The 14,955-nt window shown below is 39.0% G+C and overlaps 1 protein-coding gene across 2 annotated transcripts in view; it reads right to left on the bottom strand.

The window, feature by feature from the left end:
* Nucleotides 1–14,955, bottom strand: part of LOC126354352 (protein tumorous imaginal discs, mitochondrial-like) — an 84,162-nt gene that overhangs the window by 40,274 nt on the left and 28,933 nt on the right. For both annotated transcript variants that reach the window (XM_050003926.1, XM_050003927.1), the window contains exon 3: nt 12,879–13,124. In XM_050003926.1, coding sequence (XP_049859883.1) covers nt 12,879–13,124 — 246 coding nt within the window. The remainder of the gene's footprint in view (nt 1–12,878; nt 13,125–14,955) is intronic.

Genomic DNA, 14,955 nt, shown 5'->3' with positions numbered 1-14,955 from the left:
CAAATGATTGGAAAAGAGCACAGGTAGTCCCAGTCTTCAAGAAGGGTCGTCCATCAGATGCGCAAAACTATAGACCTATATCTCTGACGTCGATCTGTTGTAGAATTTTGGAACATGTTTTTTGCTCGAGTATCATGTCGGTTTTGGAAACCCAGAATCTACTCTGTAGGAATCAACATGGATTCCAGAAACAGCGATCGCGTGAGACCCAACTCACTTTATTTGTTCATGAGACCCAGAAAATATTAGATACAGGCTCCCAGGTAGACACTATTTTTCTTGACTTCCGAAGGCATTCAATACAGTTCCGCACTGTCGCCTGATAAACAAAGTAAGAGCCTACGGAATATCAGACCAGCTGTGTGGCTGGATTGAAGAGTTTTTAGCAAACAGAACACAGCATGTTGTTATCAATGGAGAGATGTCTACAGACATTAAAGTAACCTCTGCCACAGGGGAGTGTTATGGGACCATTGCTTTTCACAATATATATAAATGACTTAGTAGATAGTGTTGGAAGCTCCATGCTGCTTTTCGCGGATGATGCTGTAGTATACAAGAAGTTGCAGCATTAGAAAATTGTAGCGAAAGATCTGCAGCGGATAGGCACTTGGTGCAGGGAGTGGCAACTGACCCTTAACATAGACAAATGGAATGTATTGCGAATACATAGAAAGAAGGATCCTTTATTGTATGATTATATGATAGCGGAACAAACACTGGTAGCAATTACTTCTGTAAAATATCTGGGAGTATGCGAGCGGAACAATTTGAAGTGGAATGATCATATAAAATTAATTGTTGGTAAGGTGGTTACCAGGTTGAGATTCATTGGGAGAGTCCTTAGAAAATGTAGTCCATCAACAAAGGAGGTGGCTTACAAAACACTCGTTCAATCTATACTTGAGTATTGCTCATCAGTGTGGGATCCGTACCAGATCAGGTTGACGGAGGAGATAGAGAAGATCCAAAGAAGAGTGGCATGTTTTGTCACCGGGTTATTTGGAAACTGTGATAGCGTTACAGAGATGTTTAACAAACTCAAGTGGCAGACTCTGCAAGAGAGGCACTCTGCATCGCGGTGTAGCTAGCTCGCCAGGTTTCGGGGGGATGTGTTTCTGGATGAGGCATTGAATATATTGCTTCCCCTACTTATACCTCCCGAGGAGTTCAAGAATGTAAAATTAGAGCGCGCACGGAGGCTTTCAGACAGTCGTTCTTCCCGCGAACCATACGCGACTGGAACAGGAAAGGGAAGTAATGACAGTGGCACGTAAAGTGCCCTCCTCCACACACCGTTATGTGGCTTGCGGAGTATAAATGTAAATGTAGATGTATCCGATATACTCTAGTTTTCTCAAATTTGTCTTTTTCATTTGTCACATGTTGTGGTGTTATTCTGAACTTATTTTTTGTTGAGAACCAGATGTTTATCTCCTATTCCTTTAGGGTTCTTGCTATCCAGTCTGAGATGGTAACACTACATGGTGTGCAATGGTAAGGGGTGTCCTTTAATTTTTTCCGTTAATTAGCTTTGCCACTCCCTAACTTCTTTTTTTTTTATCATTCCATTGGTGATTTTAATCCTGTTGCCATTTAATTGTTGAAAATAGCTTTATAATATGGATTTCTGTGCAAGTATATATCTCCCATCACAGGCACTGTTACTGTTATCTGGATTACATTACTGAAAACTGGTAAGTCTTGTGATACAGGATGACTTGAGGTGTTGTAAATTGTGTTTTTTTTTCTTTTTTTTCCTTTTTCTGAAGAGTCATGCATTTGGAGAATCATGCAATTAAAACTGGTGCAAGAGACAGGGAATTTGCGTGGAACTGATCTCAATGTTTTGTCTGGAAACTACTTCAAACAGATGGATATACAAGAGCAATTTCTTAGGCTTCCTAGAGACTAACAGAACTGAACATTTCTAACCAGTTAACACAGAGGACACCAGCGATCTAAAGGCTCTTGTAGCATCCGTGACTAAGGTAGGACTCGGACAAGGGGAATATTTATGTAAAGTCAGCTGTGCAGTGAATGGACATACTGCTATGGTGTAGATGCAGCAGTCCACACAGAACGGAACATCTGCGGCGTTTCACCGCTTACCAGCAACATCACTCATAGTGAGATAGAAATCACACATTGGCAGCCGCAGTGCTATTGACAGTTCACATGAGTGGTGTAAGAGGTGCTAACTGATGGCTGTTGGTAACAGCAGTGTATGTTGCTGTGTGCAGCTACAAAGTGACTTCCCCAATATATCCTCTAGAGACAGGGAATATCGACGAACAGATTTTAATAATGGATGTCGGGAAGAGGCCTTGTTTCTGGAATGTAAGGACCAATAATTTTAATGAGAGAAACAAAAAAAGATACCGCATGGCACAACATCTGCTCTCTGCTGGGAATTATTTCTTGATTTCACAAAGCATTCATTTCAAAATTAACAATTTAGTTTCCCTCAAGGATATTAAGTATTTCTATTCATACACTCGCTAGCAGTGACAAGTTTCTCAAAACTCCTATATTTCTCGTATTGCTGACATGTTACATTTTGCTTTCTCTGACACAATGTATCAAAAAGATTAATTCAACTGCAATTACAATGGAATCCAACAATAAGGTTAAAAAAAAAAAAGGCCATGCAACTAAGGACAAGGCAGATCAAAAGTTTATGAAAATTCACAATGATGTGATTTCTGAAGTATTCCCGGTGTTACTGATCAAAGGTTAGATGTCTGGAAACACGGCTAATATAATTCACAGTTGTTATAAGGATAAATATTTAATTTGTTAAATTAGTTTATTATAAACAAGTATGAAAAATGCAATGGATATAAATAAGAATGCAATGAGTACAGGTAAGAATGAAACTTTGGTGGCATTATGCATTATAAATTCTTACAAGGTGCGGCAGAAGATACTCAAAGCTACTTTTGTGAGGAATCTGCAATAAAGGTATTGATTAGTTTGTACCACATTAATTAAGCTGCACGATTGCCTTGGACAATTACATTAGTGGAAAGAGTGATACATTACTAAAAACAAAACATGAAGCATAACACGTTCAGCAAGCACTGACCTAAAACAGGTTTCTGGCTAGTGTGATTCAATAGAAGCAAATTAGTTTGTTTTCCATTTGAGATGAGTTTACAGGTACAGCTACTGAAGATAACGATTGATATAAAACAATCAATGTGGTACTTGTATATGATAGCTCATATTCTGACTTACATATCCTCAGATTTTACTGTCCTGCCAAGGCACTTTGGCACCTGCTCTTAAAAAATAATTTGCTATTACATCTCCATTTCTTATGGCTCCATTTCTTCTTTCAGCAAAGACCATGGCACACTAAAACCCTTTCACAATAATTGTTTATTCAAATTAGTGACTGTCTCTCCCACATGTGTAATAATGCAGAACACAACCTGCTTTAGTTGTATCAACAACAAAATCCTATTTAACATTCATCAATTACTGGAACACACATTACTTGTGTTGTGACTCGCTAATCATTCAAAGTGCCACCGCGCAATTACGCGCGTTCTCTACATGCGGTGCTGTCTGGCAGCCATGCAGCAGCCGCACCACCTAAGCGGCCAGCATCCACCAGACTTGGACTCGGTGCTTATTTGAATGTTTCGGTGTTCACATGTCTTGCTTGGTCAACTTGTCCTGTGACTTACATGTGTTGTGTCGTTTTTGAAATACATGAAATATATGTGCCTCAGCGATACAGATAGCTGTACCGTAGGTGCAATCACAACAGAGGGGTATCTGTTGAGAGGCCACACAAACGTGTGGTTCCTGAAGACGGGCAGCAGCCTTTTCAGTAGTTGCAAGGGCAACAGTCTGGGTGAGTGACTGATCTGGCCTTGTAACAATAACCAAAACGGCCTTGCTGTGCTGGTACTGCGAACGGCTGAAAGCAAGGGAAAACTACAGCCATAATTTTTCCTGAGGGCATGCAGCTTTACTGTATGGTTAAATGATGATGGCGTCCTCTTGGGTAAAATATTCCGGAGGTAAAATAGTCCCCCATTCGGATCTCCGGGCGGGGACTACTGAAGAGGATGCGTTATCAAAAGAAAGAAAAATGGCGTTCGACGGATCGGAGCGTGGAATGTCAGATCCCTTAATCGGGCAGGTAGGTTAGAAAATTTAAAAAGGGAAATGGATAGGTTAAAGTTAGATATAGTGGGAATTAGTGAAGTTCGGTGGCAGGAGGAACAAGACTTCTGGTCAGGTGACTACAGGGTTATAAACACAAAATCAAATAGGGGTAATGCAGGAGTAAGTTTAATAATGAATAAAAAAATAGGGGTGCGGGTAAGCTACTACAAAAAGCATAGTGAACACATTATTGTGGCCAAGATAGACATGAAGCCCATGCCTACTACAGTAGTACAAGTTTATATGCCAACTAGTTCTGCAGATGACGAAGAAATTGAAGAAATGTATGATGAAATAAAAGAAATTATTCAGATAGTGAAGGGAGACGAAAATTTAACAGTCATGGGTGACTGGAATTCGAGTGTAGGAAAAGGGAGAGAAGGTAACGTAGTAGGTGAATATGGATTGGGGCTAAGAAATTAAAGAGGAAGCCGCCTGGTAGAATTTTGCACAGAGCACAACTTAATCATAGCTAACACTTGGTTTAAGAATCATGAAAGGAGGTTGTATACATGGAAGTAGCCTGGAGATACTAAAAGGTATCAGATAGATTATATAATGGTAAGATAGAGATTTAGGAACCAGGTTTTAAATTGTAAGACATTTCCAGAGGCAGATGTGGACTCTGACCACAATCTATTGGTTATGAACTGTAGATTAAAATTGCAAAAACTGCAAAAAGGTGGGAAATTAAGGAGATGGGACCTGGATAAACTGACTAAACCAGAGGTTTTACAGAGTTTCAGGGAGAGCATAAAGGAACAATTGACAGAAATGGGGGAAAGAAATATAGTAGAAGAAGAATGGGTAGCTTTGAGGGATGAAGTAGTGAAGGCAGCAGAGGATCAAGTAGGTAAAAAGACGAGGGCTAGTAGAAATCCTTGGGTAACAGAAGAAATATTGAATTTAATTGATGAAAGGAGAAAATATAAAAATGCAGTAAATGAAGCACACACAAAGGAATACAAACATCTGAAAAATGAGATCGACAGGAAGTGCAAAATTGTTAAGCAGGGATGGATAGAGGACAAATGTAAGGATGTAGAGGCGTATCTCACTAGGGGTAAGATAGAAACTGCCTACAGGAAAATTAGAGAGACCTTTGGAGGCAAGAGAACCACTTGTATGAACATCAAGAGCTCAGATGGAAACCCAGTTCTAAGCAAAGAAGGGAAAGCAGAAAGGTGGAAGAAGTATATAGAGGGTCTATACAAGATTAATGTACTTGAGGACAATATAATGGAAATGGAAGAGGATGAGGATGAAGATGAAATGGGAGATACAATACTGCGTGAAGAGTTTGACAGAGCACTGAAAGACCTGAGTCGAAACAAGGCCCCCGGAGTAGACAACATTCCATTGGAACTACTGATGGTCTTGGGAGAGCCAGTCCTGACAAAACTCTACCATCTGGTGAGCAAGATGTATGAAACAGGCGAAATACCATCAGAATTCAAGAAGAATATAATAATTCCAATCTCAAAGAAAGCAAGTGTTGACAGATGTGAAAATTACCGAACAATCACTTTAATAAGGCACAGCTGCAAAATACTAACACGAATTCTTTACAGACGAATGAAAAAACTAGTAGAAGCCGACCTCAGGGAAGATCAGTTTGGATTCCACAGAAATACTGGAGCACATAAAGCAATACTGACCTTATGACTTATCTTAGAAGAAAGATTAAGGAAAGGCAAACCTACGTTCCTAGCATTCGTAGACTTAGAGAAAGCTTTTGACAATGTTGAGTGGAATACTCTCTTTCAAATTCTAAAGGTGGCAGGGGTAAAATACAGGGAGCAAAAGGCTATTTACAATGTGTACAGAAACCAGATGGCAGTTATAAGAGTCAAGGGGCACGAAAGAGATGCAGTGGTTGGGAAGGGAGTGAGACAGGGTTGTAGCCCCTCCCCGATGTTATTCAATCTGTATATTGAGCAAGCAGTGAAGGAAACAAATGTAAAATTCGGAGTAGGTATTAAAATCCATGGAGAAGAAATAAAAACTTTGAGGTTCGTCGATGACATTGTAATTCTGTCAGAGACAGCAAAGGACTTGGAAGAGCAGCTGAACAGAATGGACAGTGTCTTGAAAGGAGGATATAAGATGAACATCAACAAAAGCAAAACGAGGATAATGGAATGTAGTCAAATTAAGTTGGATGATGCTGAGAGAATTAGATTAGGAAATGAGACACTTAAAGTAGAAGGAGTTTTGCTATTTGGGGAGCAAAATAATTGATGATGGTCGAAGTAGAGAGGATATAAAATGTAGACTGGCAATGGCAAGGAAAGCGTTTCTAAAGAGAAATTTGTTAACATCGAGTATAGATTAAAGTGTCAGGAAGTCGTTTCTGAAGGTATTCGTATGAAGTGTAGCCATGTATGGAAGTGAAACATGGACGATAAATAGTTTGGACAAGAAGAGAATAGAAGCTTGTGTACCATCATTTCTTTTCCCAGTGTATGGCTCCAGGCTGATAACATACCTGGTTTTGGTGTCTGTGAGCATGTGTATAAGTATACTGTTTTTCCTTCGTGAAGACCATGAAGGGACACCTGCCAAAATTCATTCACTTTATCAAAAACTCCTGTCCGCCCCGGTAGCTGAATGGTCAGTGTGACTTATTGTCAATCCTCTGCGCCAGGGTTCAATTCCTGGCAGAGTCAAGGAATTTTCTCGGCCCAGGGACTGTGTGCTGTCCTGACCTTAAGATCACCCTCATCGACTGCAGGCCGCCGATGTGGCGTCAACTTTAAGACCATCACCCAGCGAATGGCCTGCCCGACAGGGGCCCTACCCATCCGATTACCATATTTACTCGAATCTAAGCCGCACTTATTTTCCGGTTTTTGTAATCCAAAAAACTGCCTGCGGCTTAGAATCGAGTGCAAAGTAAGTGGAAGTTCTGAAAAATGTTGGTAGGTGCCGCCACAACTAAGTGCTGCCGTCGAATATAGGTAGCACTACACAGGCATGCTTTGCAGGTACAAAGATAAATACTGGCACCAAAACCTCTGCGTCAGAAAATAAATTTAAAAAGAAAGGTGGAAGATGAGCTTTTCTTCTCCACCCCGAGTTTCGACCACAACATTTTCATTTTCATACATAATCCAACGAAGTAAATAGAAATTCCGTATTGTTCTTCTTCGAATGTAGCAGCATTTCAATGTGCTACGAAAATCCGACTGGCAAGACTGTTCGGGATGTTTGTCGATATGGCCAACTCTACGTTCTGAATTTTTTCCTACCTGTGAGAAGAGATGGTTGCTAATAGGAACTTTTATGTATTGTGAATCACATGCAGTATTCTCTTCACCATAAGAATAATACGAATATAAACATTTTGCCATGTATTGTTTCATGTTTGCTGCTATCTCATTTAAATCCTGTCTGCCTAATAAACTACGAAACTAGAGCGAGACAACAGTAAACGCGGAAGAATATGCATAACATGTCATGTTTATATTCGTATTTTTATTATGCGTAACAGTGGTACAGTCAGAAATGAAGCACTGTAATTGACTATATTTTTAAACTAAGATGACCAATTCCTGTACAGAATGTAATGTACTAAAAAGACGTCTGCAAAGATTTTCAAACAAAGAAAAATTTTCGGTAAACTCTCGTTCAGAACATCTTCTATCATACGCAATCTATTATTTGGTTCTCGTTGATCATTATCAAAGAAAGCAGCAGTGTAAGTAACAACAAATAGCAGTCTTTTGCCATTGTTTCGCTAATGAGACAATTCCTCTCTTTTGTTTTTTAATTGTAAGCAGCGGCAGCGTACACAAAAGCAAGCAATGCCACGAGCAGGACAGGTTGTAAACATACATTATCAGAAGGCGTCAAATAATGCATGACACAGTACAGTAATGCATTTTCTGCTTAGAGTGACGTAAACACCTATAACAAAGAGAACGGCACTTATCAGATCAAAGAAAAATAAGCAATCATTTCAAACCAGACAAAGCACGTGAAAAAGGAAGGGTACCCGTATAAATACGGACTAAGCACCTGACGCATAGCAATGGCTACCTGGTAAAGCTCAACTGCTAAGCTTACGACTTGCACCAAACTACTGTAGCTGTATTGTCACTCATTCAACCTAAATTGTCTCTCATATTACAATGGACCAACTTTGTTTCGATTTGGAGTTGCGGCCGAAAACTTCTCTCTCCCCTTGAATTTCTAGTCTCAAATTTCAGGTACGGCTTAGATTCGGGAATTTTATTTTCCTTGATTTCGAGTCTCATTTTTCAGGTTTGGCTTAGATTCGAGTGCGGCTTAGATTCGAGTAAGTATGGTAAATAAAATCAAAAACTTCGCATATTGAAGCAAACTTATCAGGTTTCCTGCAATCGCTTAATGACACTCTGTCATCAAATCTTACTATTTTCATACACTTACGTACAAGTGAACTGAGGTTTTCTCTAAAATTCAGTTACATCAGGAGATGAGTCTGCTGGGTAACACAAGGATCCAACAATTTTATGTCCACCTTTGGTGAACCTGAGTCCTGCCGAAACAAAGTCACAGGCAGTGCCAATATCTAGCTATTTGGATCTGTATTTTTTGTCTAATGTGACAAATTCACCACCTCCATTTCCCATTTGCCTATCCTTTCAACATAAACTCAAATTTTTCCCAAAAATCTCACTGCTATCAATTTCGGGTTTCAACCATCTTTCTGTACTTAGTATGATATGAGCTTCACTGCTTTTCAGGAGCTCTTCAAACTCTGGCATTTTGTTGTGAATGTTTCAGCTGCTAAACTATTTGGATTTTAATATACTTGTCTGTGGGAGAGTTTCATTCAATCTTACAAGGAAGCTTCTAGGTTTCCTCCAGCTATCATTATCTGGATTGGATGGAGAATCATCTAATCTAAAAAACTCTGTGTGCACCCCAAACGTATTTAGCTACTCGAGTAGCAGCCTCTAGTGTGTGGTGTACACCTGACCCATTTAGGGGGACTCTACAGTTCCCAATCCTATGGTGGAATTCCAGGAAGTCCCAGCCTAGCTTGTCACAGAACGTTCAAAAGTCTCTAGTTCAGTCCTTTCACTTTACTCTGGACCAAAGGGCCACAATCAATTCTGGGACCAACACTGCAAATTGTGAGCTTCGTTGAAACAACGTGCACAATGCTGGTCTTCTCAACCTTCTCTGCCAGCCACTCGAATGATCACAGTATGACTCAGAACCCAGACGACAGGCATAATTTGTTCCAATGTGCACCACAATCTGCAGTTGGTTGCACCATGTTCCCTCAATGGCTATTATAATAGCCTCTTCAACCCCATGCACATACACCGAGTGCACCTGGTGTCCTCTCGTGTCCCTTACTCCCATGTTCCTAAGGGGTACCATCGCCATATGTTTGAACCTGCTAATGATTAATAGAACCCTAGCCTTTTGAATTGGCCTTCTCTTGACATCAGACAACAGGTTCCCCCAAAACAGGTGGAGTAAGTCCCACTGGCTCAGTTTCAGTTTCAGTGAAAAACAGCACCTCAAACTTGGTGAGGGGGATTGGCATAGCACCCTGAATTCTTCCTGGTCCCCATCCACCCTGTGCAGGACACCTAGATCTACCAGTGACATGCCACTTGCAGTCAAGTGGATGAGTTATGACAGACCCTGTACTTTCTGCAGGGGAGACAGTTCCATAGGAAAGAATGGTATTTGAGGTACCTCTGCTAACAATATCACAGGTACACAACTGTCGGGAGCTTTTCCAACACACCTATTCGCAGCAGCTGTCAATCATTTGACAGTAGTCACGGCGATTTCCAGCTGCTTATGAAATGTCAACTAACTCATAGTGTGTTCGAGAACAGCAATCACAATGGGGCTGCACTTTGGCTAGTTCAATGTATTACAGAGCAGTGAACAAATAACTTTAAATTAAGCCCGCTGTTATCTTTTAACCTGTTGTGCTGAAAAGTTGCTCATCAATGCATATTACAAAAGTAAGTGAACAATGTGTGTGCTGCTAAAACTCAGAAAAGAAGGGCATGCTTTTGAAGTTATAAGGGCTAAGAAGTTTTACCACCTAGAAATTTCTAGAACATTCCAGTGCATTTGACAGTACTCCAGATCATTTGAGAGCATTTCACAACATTCCAGAATGTTTGAAAACATCGCAGAGCATCCCAAATCAAAGTGGAACGTTCCAGAACACTCTCGAATGTTGTGTAATGTTCTGGAACTTTGTGGACAATTCAAAACCTTTTTGGTATGTTCTGTAAGTCACCTGAAGTGGGGCTACCCATTGGTAGGGGTATAAAAGAACAAGACCTGTCATGGGTTCAAATTTCAGTTTCTTATCAGTGATGAACGGAGGAACCAAAAGAGTAGTGCACCAAGTGAATAAAAACAAACAGTGAAGTGCGAGTAGTCAAAGTGATACAGTGACTGTAGACAAATGGAAAATAAAGTGTGAAAAGTGTACTGAGTGTATTTTTTAATAAAAAAAAATGATTTGGTTTACATTTTAAACAATGCCCAAATGTAAAAGAAGAGGAGATCTTGCCAATTCTGAAGCAAAACAGACAAAACAAAAAGAACAGAAAGAAATAAACAGAGAAAGAGTGCAAAGCACATTTAAGTTTCCAACAAATGAGAATGTACACCATGAGAAGCAGCGAAACTGAAGAGCAACAAAAGGAACGGATTGAAGAGTCAAGAATTGCAACGCAGTGTTTTATTATAACATTATAAGACTGTGAACTCAAATCACCCATGAAAATATCACCTTACAACAAGCGCAGATGATGATAAAAAAAAATAGCACAACCTAACAAATTAAGCATTCCACCACAACCCGACAAAACAAAATAACCAACACAAACATGTTGTGAGAACGAAGTCTTTCACGACTTCACTGTTGAATAAAATATTCTCTGACTTCTTGCCGCGGCAAGAAGTCCGAGAATATTTTATTCACAAACATGTTGTAATTGGAGAAACTGATAACACCTAGCAATTTTGCAAAGTGAAAAAAATCAGTGGAGAAACACCAGGACTCTGTTGCGTGAAAGGAAAAATTTTATTACCACTACTGGAAGCACCTCTGCGAGATCACATGGGTAACACGAAAGTTGGTTTAATGCACCTCAGACAGATGAAGTTGCCATTGTAACTGTAGCCAATGAAAACATAAGCTGTGTCATAACTGTACAATGAAGAAGCGAAAGACTACAATGCATTGCAGACACACCATTCATATGATGCCCTCCAACACCCACCAATAATTCTACACAGAGGAGGCAGATATTCTAATGTGAAACAAATCCAACCTGAAACCGGCATCGACACAAACACAAAAGTCACTTCCAAGGAGTTCTATATTTACCACTTAATGATCAGATACAATGAAACGTACAATGACATTCTCAACACTTGCTGTTAATTCCGGCAACTCCTAGTAGTATGTATGCAAAAATAGAAGTGAAATTTGTACATATATACCCCCGATTACAAAATGAAAAATGTTATTTATAAAGAAGTCTTGTAACTAGTTAGAATATGTTTCGAATAAAAATTGTTTACGTCATACTTTACAGGTTATCCTTTTATTTCGACTAACACACAATCTGATATCAACTTCCTGAGCAAAGCCATGTACCCCAGCTTGTTTTCTACTAGAATTGAAACAAACAAACAGAGAGAGATTTCTATTCAGGCAACAAAAAACCCATGGTAAGAATTACTAGTTTCCTAAAACGTTTGGGGGGTTAATTATAGTTGCTAACAAAGTTGAAAACAGAGTTAATTAAGGATAAATGTAGATAATATATAGGGCTATTCTCTGTAAGGGAAACCTAGATGTAATGCAATAGTATAACTGCTACAGTAACTAAATCATGAATGCTGATTTACTACAAATTACTCACAGATTATGCAAAGAACAATGGTAGCTTCTGAAAATTCTCAAAAACACATTTTTATTTGTGTTGTTATACAACAAAATTCAATATTCTTTGGCAGTAACTGTGAACCACAAATGCTGATTTGCTATTAGATATGTTACTTTCCAAAACACTCATACCAATAAGTTTTGTAAGCATCCAAAAATTCTCAAAAATAACCTACTTCTCACGTAATTATACAATAAAATTATAGAACAATTTGCACAATGATAGGCCTATTGTTCTCTAAAATTTTAAAAGAGTACAATTAAATTTTAGCCTACAATTGACAATAATTGTAAGAGTTTATCCCAGTGCTCATGAATGTCCCATATATCACAAAACAAATGAGTATAGATGCAATGAATGAAAGATTATGCGCGAGTGACACGGACAGTAAAATATGTGAATCTAGAATTTCAAATGAAAATGCACATGGTCTCACACAAATGAAAATTCTGTTGCCGGCTTTGTACATAAATAATTGTGTACTGCACAGATTTTTCACTTGGCTATTTCTTTGCACACTTCTACACTGGCATGCCGAAGAACAACACTCAAAATCACTAAAAACTATTCACCAGGAAACTGTACAAGTCAAAACCTCAAGGGAACTTAAACAAGCAAAATATGAGCTGAACCTCCACACTTGGGTACAAGTATTTGGAAAGAGAGTTATTAACAAACATCATACATACACCATAATAAAAAAATATTTTTTGAAACAGGATACAATAACAATGAGTATCAACTAACAGAAAGTTTTATTTTACACACCTCCCTGGCTGCACCAAATCCAAACTGTGATTCTGCAAAATCTTCTTCACCTCCAAACGCACTGGTATTGAACCCTGCTTGGCCAAATATTTTACGAAACAGTTCCTCTGGGTCTATTGTTGAATGAAAATTCCAGTGCTGTTCAAAGCCCTGGCGACCAGATGCTCCTGCACCACCCATCCCCATTTGTTCTGAAGTTGCACCCCATGAATCATATTGTTTCCTTTTTGTGTCATCACTGAGTACCTGAAATAATGTAATGAAACTCAACATGTCAGTATAGGTTCTTCTAAATAAGCAACACACTGAAAAAATTTGTCTCATTATTGATATCATATGAAGTGAAAGAAACACAGTGCTGCAGTTTTCACAATTAGGTTCCACAGTTAAGATTTAGAAATGAAAAACAAATTAATCAGCTGAAAGAGGAGCAGTGCTAGAACAATAGTTTGGATACCAGTCTAAATGGCATACTTTTACTCAACAATGTCTAGTGAAAGCAATGCAAATATTAGGTGTAATATTATCTGTGCTGTCAACAACCTCAAGCAGATTAAAAATGATAGCAACAGTCTCCTGTCAAGTCACCTGCCTCTTCTCATTCAGTAGATCACTATGGAAAAAGTAACAACAATCTTATGCACAAATTTTAAGATTACGCCAAAGGCAAAACTACAGAGTTCCAGATATTCAATCAGGCAGCTATACATTTTCAGCAAATGACCCAAGACGAGCACAGGAAAAATATTTTAAATGTTTTATTGGAAAAATGGCCAGTTGTACCTCATCATTTTGTACGTACGTACGTGTGTGTTTTAATTAGAGTTGACACTATACAAAAAGCCTTAAAAAACTTGAAGATCAAAATCTAGCTGTAGAGCTATCAGGACCTTGGAGGAACTAGACCATACATGAATTTAGTGAAATGTAGGATTACTGTATATCTAATAAAACAAGCAATGCAAGAAAAAGAGAGATCTCAAATGTCAGAGTGATGTACATGTAATAAGACAGGTGTACAATGTCAGCTGCATGGAGACAGACAAGACAAGACACACAACACTTTGTGGTAGAATAATTTTACTCCCTCTGCCCACCAATATATGCTTGATATCTCTTTCCTGTTTTGATTAAGTAGCAAGAGTGAGGTGTTGTCCACATGCGGACGTCTGTATCTGCTTCTGAAACTTATTTTATAACCTGATATACATGAAAAACTATCAATTTGTTCACATAATATTTGTTGTGCTCTCTTTGTGTCAACTGACACTGAACAATAAAGAGGCAAAATAGCCTACACCACCAACATGAAAACTGAAATAAATGCGCAGTGTGTGTGTTCTACAGATAGTACGGATATAAAAGTATTATTGCTTGGTGTTTCATTTCATACACTGAGTTTTGCTACAGTGTAGCACAACTGCGTATGCTTCGTTATACGCTCACTGTTCTATCAGTGTGTACTCAGCGAACACTGATACACCATTGTTAACTGTGCATCCAACATCAGATACATATAATTAAAAGGCTTAAAGTAAATTGGGAATATCTTGCTGTAGAGTGCAGGTAGTATTATTCAGTAATCAAACTGTTTCAATAGAAAACTATTTTTTGACACAAAGTGAGGACACAAGTTGACCATCTGCTCTACAAATATAGATAAGAATGAATGGTTCCTCAAGAGTTATTCCACGTCAACCCACATAGGGCTCCCTGCTCGACCAATGGGGATTTCGATGAAATTTTATGTGAACATCCACATGTCCACAGTGAAAACAGTCACCGGTTTGACTCCAAGTGTGCCCACTAGCAGTAGTGTGATTTGCAGAAACAAAATCGCCAATTTCTGTGCAAAGAAATTATCGTCGTGTGTATGAATGTGATCCACCTGGCGTGAGAACAATTAAGGAATGGTAAAGGAAGTTTCTGGCAACAGAGAGTGTTCTGAAACATTCTGGTGGTGCATGTTACGGTGTTTCACAGGAGGCAGTGGAGGACACCAGACAAACGTTTCTCAGAAGCCCACATAAGTCAATTCGTCAAGCATCTAGGCAACTTGATGTACCTTGATTAACAT

The sequence above is a fragment of the Schistocerca gregaria genome, chromosome 3 (assembly GCF_023897955.1).
Source record: "Schistocerca gregaria isolate iqSchGreg1 chromosome 3, iqSchGreg1.2, whole genome shotgun sequence".
Taxonomy (NCBI): domain Eukaryota; kingdom Metazoa; phylum Arthropoda; class Insecta; order Orthoptera; family Acrididae; genus Schistocerca; species Schistocerca gregaria.
Note: the sequence above shows the minus strand (reverse complement) of the source record. Positions and strands in the feature narration are given on the sequence as shown.